At 43.7% G+C, this 23478-nt stretch overlaps 1 protein-coding gene across 5 annotated transcripts in view; it reads right to left on the reverse strand.

Moving 5' to 3' along the window:
• C7H8orf34 (chromosome 7 C8orf34 homolog) overlaps positions 1-23478 on the reverse strand; it is a 217370-nt gene that overhangs the window by 88344 nt on the left and 105548 nt on the right. For all 5 annotated transcript variants that reach the window (XR_005660181.1, XR_005660180.1, XR_005660179.1 and 2 more), the window contains exon 8: positions 6273-6408. Coding sequence is in view for 1 of the 5 variants with exons in the window: in XM_039912501.1 (XP_039768435.1) it covers positions 6273-6408 (136 nt within the window). In the remaining 4 variants the exon portion in view is untranslated. The remainder of the gene's footprint in view (positions 1-6272; positions 6409-23478) is intronic.

Here is a 23478-nt window from a genome sequence, read left to right on the forward strand (position 1 = left end):
CCGGGCCCTTCCAAGAAAACATTTGGAATTTAATCTCAAACACCTGAGCTCCACAGAGATATCTATCGCTGGAGTTAAGCCCCATAAGAACGGTAAGGGCAGGGAAGTCAGTCTGCCCACATTTAAATTGTGCGGACGCTCAGAAAAGTTAAAAATGGTAATACGGACTGTGTTTCCAATTAGTTCCCATTGAAAAATATGCATTGTGTGAGCACGACACCCAAACTTCCTTCCCTGTGCGAGCGTGTCTGATACACATGTTATTTTCATGGCTTTTTTCGGGGGGAGGGGGGTGGTTAAATTATGCTGTGCCTGGGATAGCTACTTTGCTGTCCTAACATTTGAAAGATGTTGTGAAAACTCTGGGTGAGAATAATGTAGAACACGTCTGTTGCATGTCACATGGGGATTTTGATGCAATGAGTGCTTTCTTCGGACATTCTCATGCAGAACTTTGCAAGCTTGTAGTACTGTATGTTTTCTATAATCCCATTTCTTTCTAAATCACATTCAACCTCCCTTTGTGTGCTACCGATGTTAAGCATGAATGAATGCAACCCTTGCACTATTAAAAACAAAAAGCTTCTTACTGCCAGGAATGTATTGGCAAGAGTCCACCAGAACAAGATTTAACTTCTGAGCATGGCAGAGGGTAGACAGCTTTGGGTGGTCTTTCCAGAAAAAGCCACTAAACTTCATTGAAACGGCAGTTCAGTGCACCGGCTTTGTCATATACCTGCTTGCTAGGGATGTTCTGCACACATTAAGCGCTCAATAAATACAATTGAATGAAGGAGTAAAAGCTGAGGAGAGGTTATGCAGAGACTTAACTCAAAACTCTCGATGGGCATATCATTAAATTTAACACAGTATGATAGGTCTTTGGCTAATCACGTTACGCTTGACGTGGGCCCAGCAGAGTATGCTTCCTCTCGGACCATTTGGTGAGCAGAGAACGTGTCTACCAACTCTGTGAAGCAGCACGGCATAGTGGACGGAGCCCAGGTCTGGGAGTCAGAAGGTCATACGTTCTAATCCCGGCTCCACCGCTTGTCTGCCGTTTGACCTTGGGCAAGTCACTTCATTTCTCTGGGCCTCAATCTCCTCATCTGTCCAATGGGGATTGAGACTGTAAACCCCACCTGGGACAGGGAGTGTGTTCAACCCAATTTGCTTGTATCCACCCCAGCGCTTAGTACAGTGCCTGGCACATAGTAGGGGCTTAACAAGTACCACAATTATTACTATTGTACTGTACAAGCACTTAGTACAATGCTCTGTGTACAGTAAGCATTCCAATAAACCCCACTGATGATGATGATCTTGGAATCACCCACAGCCAGAACTAATAGGAATGTTTGAAGATTGTGGATTGAGTCATTTGAGACTGTGGAGACCTAATCAACCCATTCTGTGACCCTGGAAAGATACCTGCAGCACCTCCAGAATAAGAGCTTAGAGTTTTACCAAATCTTGGCCAGGTTCATAACCTCTCCCCCGATCATATGAGGCAAGGCTTCACCAATAGAATTATTTTCCATCCTTCCCTTGTTTCATTTGGCTTTGTTCCACCTGCTTAATGAAATGATGTCATCCCTTTGTTTCGACAGTCAACTTAGCAACCCGTTCTTCTGCATCATCCACCTGAGGCCAATCCCACCCCTAGAACAGGTGCAGAGTTTAACGCTCCGCATCGCCTTTAATATCCTGGCATAAATCCATGCTCTTTAACACCCAGTCTCATAAACAGGTGACTGTACGGTCTCCGTAGCTATAATGTCTGGCCCTCTGAAGCCAGAGTCCTCAGGGGCACACGGATTGGTCAATAATCAAATATTGCCCTCAGAAATCTTTCCTCTGGCTTTGGCCAACAGACCAGTTTTGAAGCAAATACTCTGATGGGCTATTTTATGCATTTGGTCTCACTATTAATAACCTAGTGCTCCCACCCCGTAAGTACCTGCTCATTTTTACCATCAAGTCTTTGATGACTGTGTAGATATGAACCAAATGGGAAAGCTACCCTGTGAGTTTCTACTTTATATGTGGAATAAGAGCACCGAAAGAAACCTGCATCTTCCTTGGAAAAAACCTTTAAATAGATGGAAGACTGCATAATTCTATACTCTGCACACAGTAAGCACTCAGTGAATACCACTGATTGGTTGGTTGACTGGTGTTGGTGGACATACACAAGATCCTTGAAGGAAGAGATTGTTTTCTGCCATTATTAGAATATCAAGTGCTTACATTTAGGAGACTCAAGAACAGAAACTCATAACTCAGTATTATAATAATGGTGTTCATGAACTCATACAAAGCGCCAAGCACTGTGATAAGTGCAGACAATCGCATGTTCTCATTCAGCTATCTACCTTTCCATGTTCTCGGTCCGCCTTTGCGTCTTTTCCCTCTACTGCATCCTAAGTGTTCACTACAGTGCCCTAAACATACTAGATGCTCAACAAATCCCACTGTTGGATTGAGAGTTCACTGTAATTACTGTAGGCAATACCACCAACCTCCCTATGTCACAAGCCTATAATCTTAGCCTTGTTCTGGACACATCTCTCTCATTCAACTCACATATTCTATCCGTCACCAAGTTCTGTTGGTTTTACCTTCACCATATTCCTAAAATCCACCCTCTCCTCTCCATCAAAACTGGTACTCTGCTGATCCTTGATTCTATTTAGTTGCCATTGTTTTTACGAGATGTTCTTCCCCTCGACTCTATTTATTGCCATCGTTCTTGTCTGTCCGTCTCCCCCGATTAGACCGTAAGCCCGTCAAACGGCAGGGACTGTCTCTATCTGTTGCCGACTTGTTCATTCCAAGTGCTTAGTACAGTGCTCTGCACACAGTAAGCGCTCAATAAATACTACTGAATGAATGAATGAATGATCCAGGCACTTATCCTATCTTGCCTTGACTACTGCGTCTGTCTCTCCTCAGTCTGGTTTACACTAAATTCTGCTGCCTGGACTATTTTTCTAATAACGTTCAGTCCATGTCTCCCACTCCTCAAGAACCTCCAGTGGTGGCCCATCTACCTCTGCATCAGAGAGAAACTCCTTACCACATGCTTTAAAGCGCTCACTCAGCTTGCCCCCTCCTACCTTATCTATCTGATCTCCTACTACAGCCCAGACTGACACACATCCTTCCTCCAGTCTGCAACTCCCTTCCCCTCCATGTAGGCCAGACCAGGCCTCTCACCACCTTCACAGCCTAATTAAAGTCACATCTCCTCCAAGAGGGCTTCCCCAGCTAAGCCATCTTTTCCCCTGGGACCCAGGGTTCCTCTCCCTTCTGCATACTTGTTTATGCTGTCTGATCTGCGTGTGATCTTTGGCCAATTGAGATTAGCCCCATCTTCCGCCCCAAAGTATTTACATACCTACATATAAATTATATATTATCAATTATTTATTTATATTAAAGTATGTCTCCCCCTCTAGACTGTAAGCTTATTATGGGCAGGGAATGTGTTTTCCTACTCTCTTGTATTGGCTCCTCCCAAGCACTTGGTACAGTGCGCTGCACACGGTAAACACTCAACAAAAACCATTGATGATGACAGTGATAAGTGCCAGTGTGGGAAACAGTGCAGTCCCGATCTCACATGGGATTCTTAATTTAATAGATAGTGAGAGCAGGCATATTATCCAGAATCAATGATATTTAGTGAGCACCAGAGCACTGTACCAAGCACCTGGGGGAGTAAAGTACAAAAGACTTGGCAGACATGCTCTCCCTGTCCTCAAAAGCCCTGACAGTTGAGAGAATTTATTTTTCATAATTGATTTTATCTATCTCCATTTATATAAGGGGACACTGGAGAAACTGGTGCCCAGCGAGGTAAAGTGATTTGCTCACAGCAGACTAGTGGCACAGCTGAGATTAGATCTACACTAGATTAGAGAAGCAGCGTGGCGTAGTGGGTAGAGCCCCGGACTGGGAGTCAGAAGGTCATCGGTTCTAATCCCAGCTCCACTACTTGTCTGCTGGATGACTTTGAGCAAGTCACTTCACTGTGCCTCAGTTACCTCATCTGTAAAATGGGGATGGAGACTCTGAGCCCCACGTGGGACAGGGACTGTGTCCACCCAATTTACCTGTATCCACCCCAGCTCTTAGTACAGTGTCCGGCACATAGTAAGCACTTAAAAAAATACCACAATTATAACTTATTAATTACCTCAAGTGATCCAACTTCTACTCTCTATCATTAATCCAGTCTGCCCCTCCCTTAATTGATGAAGATGGGCAGAAAACCGCAAGACCTGTGGCGAAGAATGCCATAGCTGTATCATTTTTAATGTATCACCAACCAGACCTCTGCTTCTCTGCTCAAGACAGAGGGTTTTTTCAGAAATGCCACTCTCTTGAGGCATCCCTATGAAAAGGATGGAACAGCACCATTACTCAACATGACTCTGAGTCCCTGAAGTCAGAGGAGAGGTTCTGATTCTTTACCGTGTTCTTTCATCTTTTAAAGAGGTAACTAGTAAGGAAACTCAAATGGGTCAAATGCAGAACTGAAGTGGCCCATGCTCCAAAACTTGGAGTTGATTTCTCCTAGAGCCTTTCCTCTCCCCAGGCCTCCCAACCCCAGCTAATCCCCTCTCAAAGGGCACAATGGAGCAGCCGAAGGAAAAGACAAGGAGATAAAAATGGCGTGCCTCTCCATTGTTCTTGCTAATCTGCACCATTTACATAAGGGTTAGGAGGCTTGTTTTGTCATTTAAACAGGCTTAAAAGGCCTTTTGCAAATGAGATTTACTCCACACAAAAGACTGGATGGAGGAAATTTAAGAAGTTTCTGCCAGGCTCCCATTCGGGAGTTGACTTGGCTGCGGTAATACCGAGCTATTTGTTTGGCCTGCATACAGTATATGCTGAGATTGCTTCCAGCTGCCAAACCCAAAGGAGTTCAAACTGATTAAATTCTTTCCGAGAGAGGTGAAACCGAATGAGATTTGGAAGTGCTAAGAAACGAAAAGGAGACTCTGAACTGCACCTGTACAACTAACCCGTCATTTATCCAGGTGCCTTAGAAAAACCCAGGGGTTTAACTCTTTAATTACCAGGATGATCCTGGAAGGGTCACGGGGCCTGAGGCATTGAGGAACTCTCTCCAAGACTGTGAACCCCTCGAGGGACAGGGTCCCTGTTTAATTCCCTCCGGCGCACTCATTCCCTGCGCTTTGTACAGTGCTCTGCCTAAAGTAAGGGCTTAACAAATATTATGTCTATTACTACTACGATATTCAGAGCTCAAAAGCTTTAAATAGCTCCAAATGGGTGGACTGTGGGCAGTGAAAGTGTCTGCCAACTCTGTTGTATTTATTTCCTCATTCAATCGTATTTATTAAGCCCTCACTGTGAGCAGAGCACTGTACTAAGTGCTTGGGAAAGAACAATGCAACAATGAAGTGCCGATCCCCGCCACTCTCCCAAGAGCTTAGTACAGTACCCCGCACAGAGAAAGCGCTCGGTAGATAAATAACAAGGATGGATTGATTAATCAATACCTCCTAGACCCTGTTGTTGGTGGTGTTCAGTGTGGCTTTGGGGATAGAGCACGGGCCTGGGAGTCAGGACCTGGGTTCTAATCCCAGTTCTGCCCCAGCTTGCTGTGTGACCTTGGGTAAGTCACTTAACTTCTCTAGGCCTCAGTTATCTCATCTGTAAAATGGGGATTAAGAGTGAGGCTCATTACTCCTCCTCCTCTTCAAAGCCTTATCGAATGCACATTTCCTCCAAGACGCCTTGCCTAAGCCCTCCTTTCCTCTTCTCCCACTCCTTCTGCATCGCCCTGACTTATTCCCTTTATTCATCCCCACCTCCCAGCCCTACACCACTTATGTACATATGTCATTTATTTATATAAATGTCTGTCTCCCCCTGTAGACTGTAAATTCATTGTGGGCGGGGAATGTGTCTGTTTACTGTTATATCGTATTCTCCCAAGCGCTTAATAAATATGATTGAATTAATGACAGGGACTGTGTCCAACCTGATTAACTTGTACCTACCTCAGCGCTAGAACGGCGCTTGGCACACAGTAAGCGCTTAACAAGTACCATTATCACATTACGCATCACAGTCCGCTCTCCAATCTCAGGCAGCTGCCAGACTTATGCTCAGAGCAATACCGCTTTCATTAGAAATGGACCCTCCCACCCGAGTCCCATGTATACTGTGATTAGTAAACTTCCCAAAGTAAGAAGAGGTGTCTCCCGGTTAGTCTGATCTGCTGTTTTTACCTGGCACACCGGGAGCAGATGTTCAAGGTGACCTTTGCCTGAGGTTCAGCGGCATGAGCGCTCCTAGTTGGGTTCAATTTGCTCCCAGAAGGCATCAGAGACGTTACTCCTTCCATTCGTAAATCGTCAAGATCTTCTGTAACATAAACAGTTGCAGATACCAGGTTACACTGGAGAACGCTGCGATGACATTTGGGCATTTCCTCTACAGCCCATTAGGGAGATTTTGGTCTGGAAACAGCGTGTGGGTAAACAAAAATCAACCAGATAAAAATAACCTCCTGGCATGAAATAATCTAGAGGTTTCACAGGACAGCAACTATGTGGATCATCTGAAGTATTTTCCCCCAAATACCATTACCCTATATTTCCACTCTTTGTGCAATTCGCTTCCAGATGCCGATGGAAAACTCACCAACAGAGTCACCCATGACCCTATAGGAATTTGAGCCAGGGAGATGAGGAGCAATGCCCCATTTGAAAGAAACTGAATACTTGGACGAAGGTTTCTTCTTTTGGAAGATCATCATTTTAAGTATAGGAAGCCTTAAGACGTTACCCCTAAAAAGTCATTCAATCATATTTATTAAGCGATTATTGTGTGTAGAGCACTGTACTAAGTGCTGGGGTGACTACAATATAACTATATAACAGAGCTGGAAGCCACATTTCCTACCCACAATGAGCTTACAGTCTAGAGGGGGGAGACAGACATTCATAGGAATAAACGAATTACAGATATGTACATGTGACAATCTGATTACCCTGCATCTACCCCAGAGCTTAAAACAGTGCTCAGCACATAGTAAGTGCTTAACAGATACCAACATTATTATTATTATCATTACATAAGTGCTGTGGAGGGCGAGGGGAGGGCGAAGAAAGGGAAAGTCAGGGCGACGCAGAAGGGAGTGGGAAAATATGTCTGTTGAGGGCTTAGTTGACTGTACTAAGCGCTAGGGACAGTACCCTACAACAAACAGACACGATGGCAAGGTCATAAGGAGAGAGGGAGGGAGCCGGGAGGCGATGCTGAGGGTTTCAGGAGGATGTTAAAGATTTGGAATCATCATTGGAGGCTCCGGGCATGACAGCCAAAGCGGGCGGAACACAACTGCTCCCCCCCTCTATACTGTAAGCTTCTTGTGGGCAGGAACTGTCTCTTGTTGTATTGTACTCTCCCAAGCGCTTAGTACAGAGCTCTGAATAAATTAAGCGCTCAGTAAATACCACTGAATAAAGTGAAGTGCTGCTGAGCAGACCAGAGATGAATTACAGCAGGTCCCAGTGAATTTGAAGTAGCAGAAGTCAGCCTGACGTCTGGATTTTTGTTTGCAGTTGTCAGCCGCACGATCGCAGGAACAGAGGAAACAGGGTGTCCGGGAGACGTTGGGAGAGTTTGATGGAGAAGGCACTAATTAGGGGGTTGGTTTTGATTCCCAAGGGATAGGATTGCCTGGTAGGGAATGAAGAGAACTGGACTTGGCACGTTTTTTGCGACAATACTCGCCACTTCACAGCTCTGTTGGATCTTAAGGGAGCCTTTGGTGCCAGACCAAAAGAGCTGTTTATCCTGTATATCAGACCTAGGTCACCAATGGGGCGTCATCATTTCCAACACTTATCGAACACCTGCTATGTGCAGAGCATTTAACTAGGCACCTGGGAAAATACAAGAGATGGGTCTCTTCCCTTGAGTGCAATCTAAATGGCCCATCCTGAAGGAAATGTGGTATTTTGGTGAAACAAAGTCCTAACAGTGAAGTAATCTGAGCTCCCAATATCAACAATAAAGCCAATGAATCATAAGTGATGATGCCATTTTGAGAGATGAGATTACCCTCCAATTTCCACTGTCACTTTCACAGCCACTTCCTTAAAACATTTCCTTCTGCTAGTCCAAGAATCTCTGATTTTTTCTTGGTTTAATGATACTTAAATAACTTGCTTATTATTTGAATTTACAATAGGTATTGTAGAAATTGGTATCTAAAACACTCCGAGGAGATTAAAGTCCTAGATATTGTATTATAACAGACTTTATAAGGCTGACAATGTTGAGAGTCTAAAAAATATCACAGAGGAGATTTTTTTTTCTCTCCTGCAAAATCGATTTCCCATTACATTCCAACTATGAAATTAATGGAAACATGCCATTTAGAATTTCAGGCAAATAAAACTACACATGCTGCACATTTAGGTGTCACTAGTGGTTATGTGAAATGGCTAAAAGGACAGGATGTAATTAATTCAGTAGGGTTGACTTTAACTTGAAGCACTGAAACATTCCTTGCAATATTATAAAGTAAAAAACATTAAATTTATTCCCATATGTTATAAAAAAGCCAGGGCAGAAGTTAAATGGACCAATTACTCTGGAAAAGCAAGATGCAAGTTTTGAATGATTGGTATACTATTATGCAAAGTACCATTAAATATATGACTAAATATATCTTTATCATGAGCACCACCTTCCTAAAATGGCAATTAATCAAAAGTTAACCCAGGAAATTGTTGGAACCTAAGAAAATAATAGTGGATTAGAAGAAAGAAGGTCAAGAACACTCTTTAATTTAAATACTAATCCAAGCAATTGTTTCCAGCTGCTGGAATTGTAATTTTTTCTTGCTCTTTTGCTCTTAAATTTGGGTTTCCTCACACTTACTCGTAATTCTACTCAGCTCTCTTACAACGAGAATGCTGTAGGCTCAATAAGATCCATATTAAGGAAAACTCACATGACTGTACATATACCTTGACCAGATACCACCAATGTGCCACTCCATGTTCTAACCGGAGAGAGAGATGCTGCCACAAGAACGTTCCCTAATCTGTTAACAGTGCCTATCCCAAAGACATTTTAGGCAAGAACTGAATATGAGTGACAAGAGAATGATTGCTTAGGCAAAAGGAAATTTTTCTGTATGGTATTTGTTAAGCGCTTATTGTGTTCCAAGCACTATTTTAAGGGCTGGGGTCGACAGAAGTTTACCACCGTCATACAGAGTCCCTGACCCACAGGGGGCTCTAAGGCTAAGTAGGAGGGAAAACAAGTATTGGATCCCTATTCTGCAGTTGAGGAAACTGAGGTGCAGAGAAGTTAAGTGACTTGCCCAAGGTCATACATCAGGCAAGTGGCAGAGCTGTGATTAGAGCCCAGGTCCTCTGGCTCCCAGGCCCGTGCTTTATCCACTAGGCTATGCTGCTTCCCAATTTTTAGGTGCCAAGGGTTACATTTAGCTGTGCAAAAATTCAATGGCCAAAGGGTTCCTTCTTTTGGCACCACCTGGTGAGTGTGCGGTGAGCGCTCATCACCGCCTGACAATCGCTGTCTAACCCCAGAGGGATTTGATACGTATACTCGAAGCCATTTACTGAGCAACTACTGCTTGTGGAATCATCAATAAATGGCATTTATCAAGTGCTCACTGTGTGCAGAACACTGTATTAAGCACTTGGGGGAGGAAAATATAACAGAGTTGGTAGACACATTCCCTGTCCATAGTGAGTTTATAATCTAGAGGAGTATTATAGTAGGCAATTTCTAAAATCGCATTTGTTAATCACTATGTGCCAAGAACTGTATAAAGCGCTGGGGTTAGATAGAAGCTAATCAGGTGGGACCTAGTCCCTGTCCCACATGGGGCTCACAGTCTTCATCCCCATTTTACAGATGAGGGAACTGAGGCCCAGAGAAGTGAAGCGACTTGCCCAAGGTCACACAGCACACAAGTGGCGGAGCCGGGATTAGAATCCAGGTCCTTCCGACTCGCGGGCCTTTGCTCTATCCACTAGGCCACTGCATTTGGGAGAATACCATAAGAGCCTGAATAGTTTACAAAAAGCACTGGATCACAATTCAAACACCTAGAGCTGAAAAATTTAGGTTGATGCCATAGAGATAAGGTGTTGGCCATAAAATGTGGCATAAATCGGCCTGTGTATCCCATTGGTTGCTGCTACTGCCCCCTAATAATTATGGTATCTGCTAAGCACTTACTATGTGCCAGGCACTGTACTAAGCCCTGGGGCTGATGCAAGCAAATGGGGTTGGACCTGTCCTATATAGGACTCACATTCTCAATCCCCATTTTCCAAATGACACCCAGAGAAGTGAAGTGACTTGCCCAAGGTCACACAGCAGTTAAGTGGCAGAGCTGGGATTAAAACCCATGATCTTCTGATCCCCACCCAGCTCATTCCTGCTCTCTCTTCCCCGCCTCTACCCCTCAGCCAACATCCTGCCTTATGTTTTGGGGTCAACTCTGAGGCTTCCTAAGGAAGGAAGTGGGTGGAAAGGGTTGGGAAGGGAGGGTTCGGAAAAGTCCAATATGCAATTCCTCAACGAGATGGGCCCAAGGACACAGAGAATCCTCAGGTGGGGTAGGAGACACTGGATGATGCATGGACTCAAAGGCTACTCAACTTGTGGAAAGTACGATTACCAAAAAATACTATTCATTCCATTTCTCTCCTTTTCAATGAACTTTCATCCCCATTATCTTTCCACATCTCCATCTTCAGGAATTTGTAGCTTCCATTACAATGAATAATTATGATATTTGTTAAGTGATTACTATGTGCCAGGCACGGTACTAAGTGTTGCGGTCGATACAAGCAAAAAGGTTGGACACAGTCCCTGTCCTGAATAGGCTCACAGTCTTAATTCCCATTTTCTCCTTGTCCAGGAATTTGTAGCTTCCATTACAGTGAATAATTATGGTACTTATTAAGTGCTTACTAAGTGCCAGGCACCGTACTAAGTGCTGGGGTGGATACAAGCTAATCAAGTTGTACACATTACCCATCCTGTATAGGAAAGCCCCCATTTTTCAGATGAGGGAACTGAGGCTCAGAGAAGTGAACCTAAGACCAAACAGCAGACAAGTGGTGGAGTCAGAATTAGAACCCTTGACTTTCTTCTGATTCCCAGACCCATGCCCTATGCACTAGGCCACGCTGCTTCCCATTTTCCTTCCAAGTTCCATCCTCTTCTATTCTCACATAAAATCATGGCTCCTTCATTCTTATGATTACTCAGCCTGCTCCTTCTCATTTTCACTGTGCTCTTGATATTCTATTCTTTTTCCGTCATTTCACTTTCTCGGTAATTCTATCCTTGTCGTTCTCCCTCTGTCTTTTCAATGCAACCCTTTGTTTTTTTTCCTTTTACCGTTAAGGCCAAAATGAGTCAGTCAAAAGTAAGTATTCATCGACAAAATATTTTGTTCATGTTGCTGTATTAGACACTAAAAAAATTTTAGGGAAATTACCTGAAATCTGAACACTGCACAGATGCTATTGTGCTTTTTAGTAACAGGAAGGAAAGTCCCTTAAACTTCCAAGTAAGCATATTTTGTCCCACAGAAAGGCAGAGGGAAAGTTGCCCGAGGCACTTAATGGCACACATAATTGCTCTTGCCTTTTTCTAGAATCCAATTCATTCAATGGGATATGGACACTTGGCCCTATTGATTCCTTCCCATCCTCCTGCCTCTGATTCTTTGATTGTGAGAAAGAGTTAAGACCCAAAAGACGTTCTTCGAATACCAAACACTTTCCTGAAATTGCAGCAGGTTCTGGTGCTACGATTTAGCTATGAGTTGCTTCCTCTGCCCCGCGTGTGCCACAGTCAAGAATGAGGCACATGACAGACATTTTCCAACACTTATGAGCAAAGTCACATGCCACAAGATGTTGCCACTCTGCCTGACACGTTGCAACCCGTTTTTCCATTTTGTCTTGCTTTCCCGGAATTCTCGTGCTTCTTTCATCACTTACCCTGCAAGCCGCAAGATGTTGCCACCCTGTCTGATGCTTTGCAAAATCATTTTCCATTTCTTCCTCCTTTCTTGGAATCCCCTGTGAAAGCTTCGAGTAAAATACTTCTTTGGAGCATTCTTCGAATCAAACGGTCCTTGATTTTTTTTCTTTTTTTCTGATGTGAATTGGATTTTCCTGCTGTAATGTCCTCTTTCAATTAGGAATTCCTGAACCTTGTTCTAAGGCCCATATCAGAGATGGGCAATGTTTTCTCTAGGCACCATCACGTTCATGAAAGAATATTTACGAAATTTAGGAGAAACTGGAATTACCTCAGCTGTTTACATTAGAAAATCCACCATCTCTAGTCCTATCAGAGTAAGACCCCTCCTTTGGAACAAAATATATACTTGTGAAACAAAATATATACTTCTGAAACAAAATATATACTCACAGGAATATACACCTTCTGGAAAAAAACATATACTCACAGGAATGTATACCTCTAGACTGTTAGTCTTTTGTGAGCAAGGATCTTGTCTACCAATTCTGCTGTTTTGTACTCTCCCAAGTGCTTAGTACAGTGCTCCCTATAGTCCTTTTGACAAATATCTAGAACAATGAAGCAATGCTACTTGAAAGACCAGATTTTCTCCTCAGGATCCCTGGAATCTATATCTGTATTTATGGTTTAATTCCTCTAGAGGACTGTTACTTCCTGTTTGTTGTTGAAACTACATGGCCAAGTGAATTTAGAGACCAAACTAACTTGCAATTGTATGTTCCTACTTCAATTCAAATTTTTAACTGACTTTAAAGCAACAAACAATTTGGGGGTGTTGAACGATACACAGCAGCCCAGTCACAGTGGAATAGATTTTTATAAACTTGCTGGTGCCAGTTTAAAGAATATGCTAACACACTCGCTAACGTTGAGTGAACTTATTTCGTGCAGTTAGGATGCTGAAGTTAAATTTTGCTTCATTGAATAAGGAAAAGATGTCATTTCTTTTTCTGATTATCTGTAGTTGAAAAGGAGATGTGGTTCCTGTTATATTGTTGCGTTATACTCTCCCAAGCGCTTAATACAGTACCCCGAGAAGCAGCATGACTTAGTGGAAAGAGCACGAGCTTGGGAGTCAGAGGTTGTGGGTTCCAATCCCAGCTCCACCACTTGTCAGCTGTGTGACTTTGGGTAAGTTGCTTCACTTCTCTGTGCCTCAGTTACCTCATCTGTCAAATGGGGATTAAGACTGTGAGCCCCACGTGGGACAACCTAATTACCTTGTATCTACTCCAGCACTTAGAACAGTGCTTGGCACACAGTAAGTGCTTAACAAATATCATCATTATTATTATTATTCCCCTGTAAACAGTAAGCACTTACTAAAGATGACTGATTGATTGATGATGAAGTGAATGTTTTTACCCTTCTAGCAGCAGCACACTCTAATGGTTTGGGTAGAATTACCTGAAAGTTGTGTCTCTTCCTCTGCCTTCCTGCTAGGGTGGCCGTGAGAAGCAGCATGGCATAGTGGATAGAGCAAGGGCCTGGGAGTCAGAAGAACCTGGGTTCTAATCCCAGCTCCATTACTTGTCTGCTGTGTGACCCTGGGCAAGTCACTTCATGGGGTCTCAGTTACCTCATCTGTAAAATGGGGATTAAGACTGTGAGCCCCATGTGGGACATGGACTATGTCCAACCTGGTGACTTTATATCTACCCCAGAGCTTATAATGGTGCCTGACACACAGTAAGCACTTAACAATGCCATAATTAAAAAACACAAACAAAAAATATACTTCAGGGGACAGGTTCATATGTGCTTTGCTTTCCTGTTAAAGCCTAAGAAGGAATTTTCACAATATAATTGAATGGTCATAAATTCCTCTTCTTGAAATGCATACTATCTTTGATCAGTGAACGCCTGAAAATGTATCACAGTTATGTGGGTACCGATTCCTTCTCAAGTGTCCTAGCTAAGACTGATCAGCGAATGGGCCCATGTTCTCTGTGACCAAAATCAAGGCGTGGTCCCGCATTCAGTTCCTTTATCGAGCTCGATGTAAAGTGCAAGAACGGATCAACCCTAAAATGAGATCAATGTGATTCTCATTTTTTGAAGCATATGGGTGCTTAGCTAGGCATAGGAGGAAAACAAATTACCTGTCCTTAATTTTTATTTCATTTGCTCCAAACTGTAGATGTAGATTTGGGAATCATCTGTGGAGAGATGGCAGTTGAAGCCACGGGAGCTCATGTACTCTCCAAGGGAGTTGGTACAGAAGGACAGCATGGTGTAGTGGATAGAGCATAGGCCTAGGAATCAGGTCACGGGTTCTAATCCTGGCTCCTTCCCTTGTCTGTTTTGTGATCTTGGGCAAGTCACTTCACTTCTACGGGTCTCAGTTACCTCATGTGCAAAACGGGAATTGACACTGTGAGCCCCGAATGGGACAAGGACTATGTCCAACTCAATTTCCTTGTGTCCACCCCAGCGGTTAATACAGCTCCTGGCACACAGTAAGCTCTTAACAAATTCATCATTACTATTAAAAGGGGACCCACAACAGAGCCTGAAGGGACTCTCATTGTTGGAGAAAGGCAGGGGACTGTAAGCTCATTGTAGGCAGGGAACCTGCCTACCAACTCTGATGTATGGTACTCTTCCAAGCGCTTAGAACAGTGCTTTGCACACAGTAAGCACCTAATAAGTACCATTCATTCATTCATTCTCCATGTCAAGTGGGTGGATCCAGGAAATGGCCAGCCACATTTTTGTAGATCACCCCTTTCTCTGAAAATCCGCCCCCAACACAGAGACCTAATAATAATGTTGGTATTTGTTAAGCGCTTACTATGTGCCGAGCACTGTTCTAAGCGCTGGGGAGATACAGGGTAATCAGGTTGTCCCACATGAGGCTCACAGTTAATCCCCATTTTCCAGATGAGGTAACTGAGGCCCAGAGAAGTTAAGTGACTTGCCCACAGTCACACAGCTGACAAGTGGCAGATCTGGGATTCGAACTCATGACCTCCGATTCCCAAGCCTGTGCTCTTTCCACTGAGCCACGCTGCTTATTCCTGGGCTTTCTTGCTGAAAGTCTGCCTGGGGAGGCACCTGGTTCTTGATGAACGTGAGAAGAAACGGCTGGCAACCCTCCCACAAAGGCAGTGAAAATGCTCCCTTTGCTCACTTCATTCTGTTTTAGTCATTCAAGATCTAAAAATATCGCAGTGTTCGTCTTCAGCTGTCACCGACCCAGCTTGACTATTCAAAAGGAGCACATATGGTGATGTGCATTCTCTAAACACAAACAATGTGCATCTCAAGATTTGTGGTACAGTGGGTGAATGTCACTGTTTATTGTTGTATTGTACTTTTCCAAGTGCTTAGTATAGTGTTATGCACACAGTAAGCCCTTAATAAATACGATTGAGTGAATGAATGAATGCCTCAATGGCAGATGCCACCGGGAGGAATTTCATTCTCACGGCCAGAAGTATTTTACAGGACTGGGCACTTCAAGATTTCACATCCCATCCTCTTACTTGTTTCATTCATTTGATTGTATTTATTGGGTCCTTACCGTGTGCAGAGCACCGTACTAATCGTTGGGAGAGTATAATATATCAATAAACAGAAACATTCCCTGCTCACGATGAGCTGAGTTTAGAGGGGGAGACAGACATTAACAGAAATAAATAAATTACAGATATGTATATAAGTGCTGTGGGGCTGGGAGGGGGGGATGAATAAAGGGAGCAAGTCAGGGTGATGCCGAAGAGAGTGGGAGAAGAGAAAAGGAAGATAGTCAGGGAAGGCCTCTTGGAGGAGATGTGCCTTCAATAAAGCTTTGAAGGGGAGGAGATTTGTCTGTATTCTGATACTTCGAGGAACGGAAAGAAAAACACCTGCCAAGAGTACCTGAAGAATAATGACTTGATTAAGGCTGTGGTCCAGAGTTTAGAGTTCAGTCAATGGAAATTGAGTTTACTGTACAACAAAATCTATTATATCCTGCTTCCTCACACTCCCACTCATTGTTATAACCGCGGCATCAGGGCAGGGAGCTGTTTTGGGCACCTCCACCATCCCAAGGCTTGTCAATCGTACACTCATCAGACCTCCATGAGATGGATGGGGGATGGTGCAGTGGAACCTAACAGGATCTCTGTCTTCTAGTAAAAAAGAATATGTTCAAAAGTACTTGTGTGGAGAGGAAGGGAGCTCAATTTTATGTTTGCTTTTCCAGAAGTTTAAGCTCTCGTTACTGAAAAGCAAAGCCATTTTCATGTCTGATGGTTTCAATATACGACTATTCGATTCCACAGTTGTTTGTATCCTTCCCTTCTTGTAGGCAACTACAAATTTGAGGGTGAGGAGGGGTGGGGAAGGGACTTGGGGAAGGACGATTAAATCAGAAAAAGTTTGACATACACATAGGAATTTGTATTCAATGGTTACCAGAACTTGGTCTAAAGATAATGGAAAACATTTGTAAAAATATAATAAACATTTCTAATTGTAATTTGTCCAAATTATACTTTGGACAAACAGGCTTTCTCCGGTCCTGATTTTGTGAATTCCAAATATAAGGAATTGTGTAAACATCAATAAATACATTTCTCATTCCCAAAAGAGTTCAACTTTGGAAATATCAATTACTAACTTCTTCATTTCATACAAGTAAATGAAATGCTTTTTGTTATAGCTTCTCTCCTAGGAGGCAAAGGATTTCCAATATTCCTTACAAAGTCTGTAATGTCTGAGCCACACACTTCACTTTTCCTCATTTCCAAATCATCCCCTAGTCATACATTTGGCTGAGGGAAGTAGACTTTGTGGTCAATAGGGGACTCTGAAGAGCTCCTTCGATTGAGTTTTCTTACACCCCAAGATTTCTGTCTTCCTTCTGCTGGTATTACTGGAATTACAGGGCTTTTCGTTGGGTGTTTCTTCACTGCAAGTAAGAGTTTGCAGCAGCTCTGCTGGGCAGGCTTTGCCTTTGGGTCACTGTGAGCTGTGGTCAAGAGCCCGGGATTACAAATCTCTGCTTCCACGCATCTCTTCAAGAGCATCTCAGACTTTATGCAATCTGGGATGATTCAATCTACGTCTCCTACCTCTACTGTATTGTACTTCCCGAGTATTTAATAATAATAATAATAATGTTGGTTTTTTTTAAGCGCTTACTATGTGCAGCGCACTGTTCTAAGCGCTGGGGTAGATACAGGGTAATCAGGTTGTCCCACATGAGGCTCACAGTCTTCATCCCCATTTTACAGATGAGGTTACTGAGGCACAGAGAGTTTGTGACTTGCCCACAGTCACACAGCTCACAAGTGGCAGAGCCGGCATTCGAACCCATGATCTCTGACTCCCAAGCCTGTGCTCTTTCTATTGAGCCTCACTGCACAGTGCTCTGGACACGATAAGCGCTCAACCAGCGTGGCCTAATGGAAAGAGCCAGGTCCTGAGAGTCAGAGAGCCCCTGGCGTCTAATCTTGGCTTTGACAATTATTTTCTGTGTGACCTTGGGCAAGTCACTTTTCTGTGCCTCAGTTTCCTCAACTGTAAAATGGGGATTCAATACCTGTTCTTCCTCCTACTTAGACGGTGAGCCCCATTCAGGACAGGGACTATGTCTGATCTGATTAACTTGTACCTACCCCTGCCTTACAGCAGTGTTTGACACACAGTAAGTCCTTAACAAATGCCACAAAAGAATGCCATTGGTTGACCAGAAATAAATAATGGATGTCGATTGGAAACTGCTAACCCAGCTCTGAAGTAAGCACATATCAAGGGTCTGCTGCAGTGCTTAATAAATGCCACTAAATGATTGTTTCCGAGGCTGCGGCCTGCTCTTTTCCCAGCAAAACCCGCTGCGTTGTAGCTACAAGAAGCACTGGCTACTGCTTTCTCTTTCACTGGGGTTAAAAGGTGACTGGAAAACCAAAAAGTGAAAGGTGCTTGCTGTACATATTCTTACATTTGGCTTAAGAATTGGCTTTAACTAAGGTTGGGTTACGAGCTGAACGAGTCGCTCGGTACCACGTGATTATGGGTAGGCCAGGCTGAAAATGAACTCTTGGGCATTTGGGATCATATTCAGGCCAATTAGGATCTTCAGCTGCTTTCTACGAGTGAAATCTCCTGGACTCAGGCATAGTATGAACCCTAGACAACAGGAGCACTGAGTAACATTGATCACTGTGGAAGAAAGAGTGCTTAACATCTAACTCTTTGAGTTGCTCTTTAGGGTGAAATCAGATTTTTTTTAATTTTTTTTTTTTTTTTTTTACTTCTAGGCTGTAGGCTACTTGTGGGCAGGGAACGTGTCCATCGACTCTATTATACTGGACTCTCCCACGAGGCTTAGTACAGAGCTCCGCACAGAGTAAGTGCTCAAACAATACGGTTGCAAGCACACGGTAAACACTCAAATCCACTGATTGATGGACAGTTATATTCATTGCATACCTAATCTGTTCGCTTGCCACAGCTTCGGATGTTCTTTCCGGGTGTTTGAAAGTCCCATTGCCTTGGTGTTCTGATGTACTAACAATGATAATAATTGTAATATTTGTTATGGGCTTTCTGTGGGCCAAGTACTTTATTAAGCCTGGAGTAACTGTGGGATAATCAGGTCAGATATCACCCTTGTCCTATATGGGGCTCACAGTTCAAAGGTGACAAAATAGGTATTTCCTCCCCATTAACAGGTGAGGAAACTGAGGCCTTTAGAATAATAATAATCAAAATTACGGTATTTGTTAAGCACTATATGTCAAGCACTGTTCTAAGCGCAGGGGTAGATGCAAGGTAATCAGGTTGCCCCACCTGGGGCTCACCATCTTAATTCCCATTTTACAGATGAGGTAACTGAGGCCCAGAGAAGTGAAGTGACTCACCCAAGGTCACACAGATAAATGCCAGAGCAGGGATTTGAACCCATGACCTCTGACTCCCAAGCCCATGCTCTTGTCACTGGGTCATGCTGCTAGATCACTCACCGGGCTAGTGGCAGAGCTGGGATTATTACCCAGGTCGTTGGACTCCCAGACGCAGGCTTTTTCCACTTTTTGTTACCACGTTTTCGCCTAGGTTTTACATTTTTACAGGTTTTACAAGACTAGAGTTTACCAGTCACGGTCCTCCTAGGTGAGGAGAAGCATTCTACCTTACAATTCAGAATATGCAATCCTGAACCAGGCAAAATCTGGATTAAAACGGTCTTGCCACTGGAGAAACAAAAAATCACACCTTAAACTGAAATCTAATCTAAATGAGCTATGAACTGAAACCTTCCTCGAGACATAACGATGAAGCTAAGGATAAGTACAGTAATTGAGGAGCTACCAAGGGTTAAGAGACACGGAGCTACAGTGACGACCACTAATCGAAGGATTTAAGGAAGCCATACAGCCTGACACACACCAGCACAGAGGAGAAGCGCATCCAAGTGGAGAGAACCCGGGCTTGGAAGTCAGAGGACCTGAGTTCTAATCCTGGCTCTGCCACTTGTCTGCCATGTGACCTTGGACAAGTCACTTCACTTCGCTGGACCTCAGTCATCTCATCTGCAAACTGGGGATTAATACTCTGAACCCCATATGGGACATGGACTGTGACCACTCCAATTAGTTTGTCTATCCCAGTGCTTAGTACAGTGCCTGGCACAGAGTTAGTGCTTAAATACCATAAAACCACAAAACAAAACATAACAGCAACAAAAGAGCCACAGCAACACTGAGGGGTAAAGACGGCTCCAGTGGAAAACGCGTTCAGAAGATTATGAGGATCTATGAAATGTAGAAACCCAGCCAAAATGTGAAGGTATGACTGTAGTCCCGACATTTGAAGAAGTCAAATCAAAACCAGGAAAAATGAAAAGGCATCTGGATTTGATGGCATTCCTGCAGCAATCTACAAGCACAGAAAGAACTTAATGATTAGACATCTGCACAGCCTCTCTCTCAGCATTTGGAATCGCTCAATAGTATTTTCGGAGCACATGCTGAACGTAGAACACTGTGCTAAGTGCTTGGGAGATACAATGGAGGTAAAAGACGCAAAACTACGTCTTGACTAAACGCCACAGGACTTCAGAAGTCTCTAAAAATCAAGATCTTCATGCAAGTTCAATGTGCTCACTGCGTGAACGACCAGGGATTCTTCTCGACTGGCAAGATCCTTTCTAGAGCCTGTCTAGCTGGGTTACTGGAAACAATTGCTTATTGGCGACTCCCCGAATCAGAGTGTGCACAGATTTGATCTTTTCAGCGGGACAGGGAGAACTGCCGTCACCAATAAATTACTCTGGAAGTATCACTTTCCCTACCCAAAAGAAACCTCTCTCGAGTTCTTCCCTGGACCTCTCTGTTCTATTTGTACACTTGATAAAGCATTTGAAGGCAACAACAGACCCAACCTTAAGCAGCTAGTCAAATTCAACGGCCCAGAGAAAACTAATAATCCACATCCTACTGAGCCTGGGAGCCCCATGTGGAACAGGGACTGTAGCAGAACTGACAGACTTCCAGCTACCCTAGTGCTTAGCACAGTGCTTGACACGCAATAACAGCTTAAGGAATACCACTATTACTATCATTATTATATCCTCCTCTGGGGTGGGATGGATAGCTGAGGGAAATTTGAAGGGCCTTTTAAAATCTTTCCCCCTAATTAATGGAGTAAGGTAGGGCTGGGTGTTCGTCCCAGCCAACACATTCTGTGTTGTCAGGTTTGGGGATAGGACAAAATAATAATGATAATTGTGGTATCTGTTAACTGCTTACTATGTGCCAGGCACTGTACTAAGCGCTGGGGTGAGTACAAGCAAATCCGGTTGGACACAGTCCCTGTCCCACATGGGGCTCACAGTCTCAATCCCCATTTTACAGATGAGGTAACTGAGGCCCAGAGAGGTGAAGTCACATGCCCAAGGTCCCACAACGGACAAGTGGCGGAGCCGGGATTAGAACCCAGGTCCTTCTGACTCCCAGGCCCGGGCTCTATCTGCTAGGCCATGAAAAGACCTCGAAGCTGGTGTAAAATCTGTTTCTGAGCCACAAGAAAAGCAATCTTTCCTCGACAGGCCGGGAGCATCGTCAAAAGTCTTTGAAGCTATTGAATCCTGCTGACTGTGCTCTGGAGGAGCATGAACAAGAAGAATGTGAATGATTATGAACACTTAGCAGAGTCATCACAATTCTATGGACTGACAGTCAGCCTGAAGAAAACCATGTTTATGGAACAGGCTTCATCGAGGAAACCCTATACGTTGCTAAAAATTCTCATCAGCAATGCAGAACTTAGTGTTTTCACTGAAATCAGCAGCCTGCACAGGATACTCTCTATCTATGCCCAGATGGACCAAGCGGAACAAATGAAAAAGCAAATACTGCTTTAGTAGGACAGAGTTTGGCATCTCTAGACTGTAAGCTTGTTACGGGCAGGGAACGTGTCTGCTCATTCTGCTGTACTGTACTCTCCCAAGTGCTCAGTACAGTGGTCTGCACATGGTAAGTGATCAGTACATATGACCGATCAGTGGCTATCAAGTTTCATTAAGTAACCCTGCACTACTGTCTAATCGTCTATACGGCCTTACGACCACAAAGATTACAAGACCACTAGTCTCTAAGCTCCTTGAGGGCGGGGACGGCAGCTACTAACTCTGTCATACTCTGCCAAATGTTTGGTAGGGTGCTCTGTGCTCACTAAATGTCACTGATTGATCAACTGATCGATCGACCTCCTACAGAAGACAGATCAGGTGACTCTAGCAGGTTCACTTCAAGGACAAAGTTCTAGAGACTATAAACCTATTCTGGGCACGGCATGTGTCTGTTATCTTGTACTCTCCCCAGTGCCTTAGTACGGTGCTCTGAACACAGTAAGCTCTCAACAGATACGGTCGACTGATTGACTGACTGGCCAACAGTGGAGGCTTTACCAGCATTGAGATAATTCAGGTTCACTGAGGAGGATATGGATGGAGCATGCGTGACAGCAGGATACCCACGCAACCGCTCAACGGTAACAAATACTTTAGAGAAACAGTGAAGCAGTGAATGCTGTACAGCAGTCAATCAGTGACATTTACTGAGTCCTTCCTGTGCGCAGCATATCGTCCTAAGCTCTTGGAAAAGTACAATGTGACAGACAGGCCCGATTCCTGCCCAGAGTATCTTACAGACTACAGGGGAAGACAGACATTAAAATAAATTACAGAGTATAAAGATAAGTACAGAAGAGCTGTGGAACTGGGGTGAATACTAAAGTGCTTAAGGCGTAACGCAGTCGAGTGTAGAGTCGCCGCAGAGGAGAAGGCCGATAGGGGAAATGAAGACTTAGGGAACCCCTCTTGGACGAGATGTGATTTTGGGGTGGAGGTTGAAAACGGGGAAAGCAGTGGAGTGTCGGGGAGGGAATTCTGGGCCTGAAGGAAGCTGTGGGCAGCAGGCTTGTTAGTGACCATCTCAACACCAAATCAGTCTAGGAAGTAGCAGCTTGGAAGGGTCTGCTCTCCTTAAATGGGGACTCCGAGAAGATCCGGAAGCCAGCGGGGAGATTTGAGAATGGCGAGAGGCACCCACAAGTGGTAAAAGCATCAGGATGGCCAAGGCCAATCTTCATACGCTTATGAAGGGTTGGTCACAAATAGGTCTTTTCAGTCCCTCCCACACTAATTGATGGGGACTCGCCGTCAATAGTGACATTATAGGTGAAGAGGGTAATATAATTTTCAAAAACCAATAATACAGTCCTTTTAAGTCATTTCGACTCTTGGGATGAAAAGGATGCCAGACTGAATTCTCTCTCATGCATGAAATATAAGAACACAAACTATCTTGTGCCATATAATACAATCCCAAATGGCATAATTGTATTTAACTAGTTACAAGAAAAATGACCTTTTCAGTTTAAAACCTTGGATCTGATGGTTTCATTTACCATAAGTATAAACAATGCTAGGATCAGGGAATGTGCTACTAGTTGTCAGAAACTGAGAAGAAGCTGAAATAATTTTACCTCTTTTCTAGTAGTTATATTACTTTGTGGTTGAAACTGAATTTAAAGGTATACGAAACTGGAGAGAAATTTCTATTGCAAGTATCACTTTTCCACCGGAGATGTCTCCCAAGAGTTCTTCACTGGAATCCAAAATAACAAAAATATTAAAGGGGTTTGCCAATTTAATTTAGGAGTCCACTCTGGGGAAAAAGCCGGTGTACCTCAATTGAACTTTATGATGCAGTCCCATCGACGTTTGCCTTTTCCCAGATTTGATCCTTAAAGAGAGATGCAATTTCAACACACAGATGAACTCAATAGTTCTTCTCGCTGAGCATAAGGAAGTACTTAACAGTTACATGAAAGATTAAGAAGCCTCCAAAAGGGACAGGCCTCGTTAAACAAGTATTCTTTGAT

The sequence above is a fragment of the Ornithorhynchus anatinus genome, chromosome 7 (genome assembly GCF_004115215.2).
Source record: "Ornithorhynchus anatinus isolate Pmale09 chromosome 7, mOrnAna1.pri.v4, whole genome shotgun sequence".
Taxonomy (NCBI): domain Eukaryota; kingdom Metazoa; phylum Chordata; class Mammalia; order Monotremata; family Ornithorhynchidae; genus Ornithorhynchus; species Ornithorhynchus anatinus.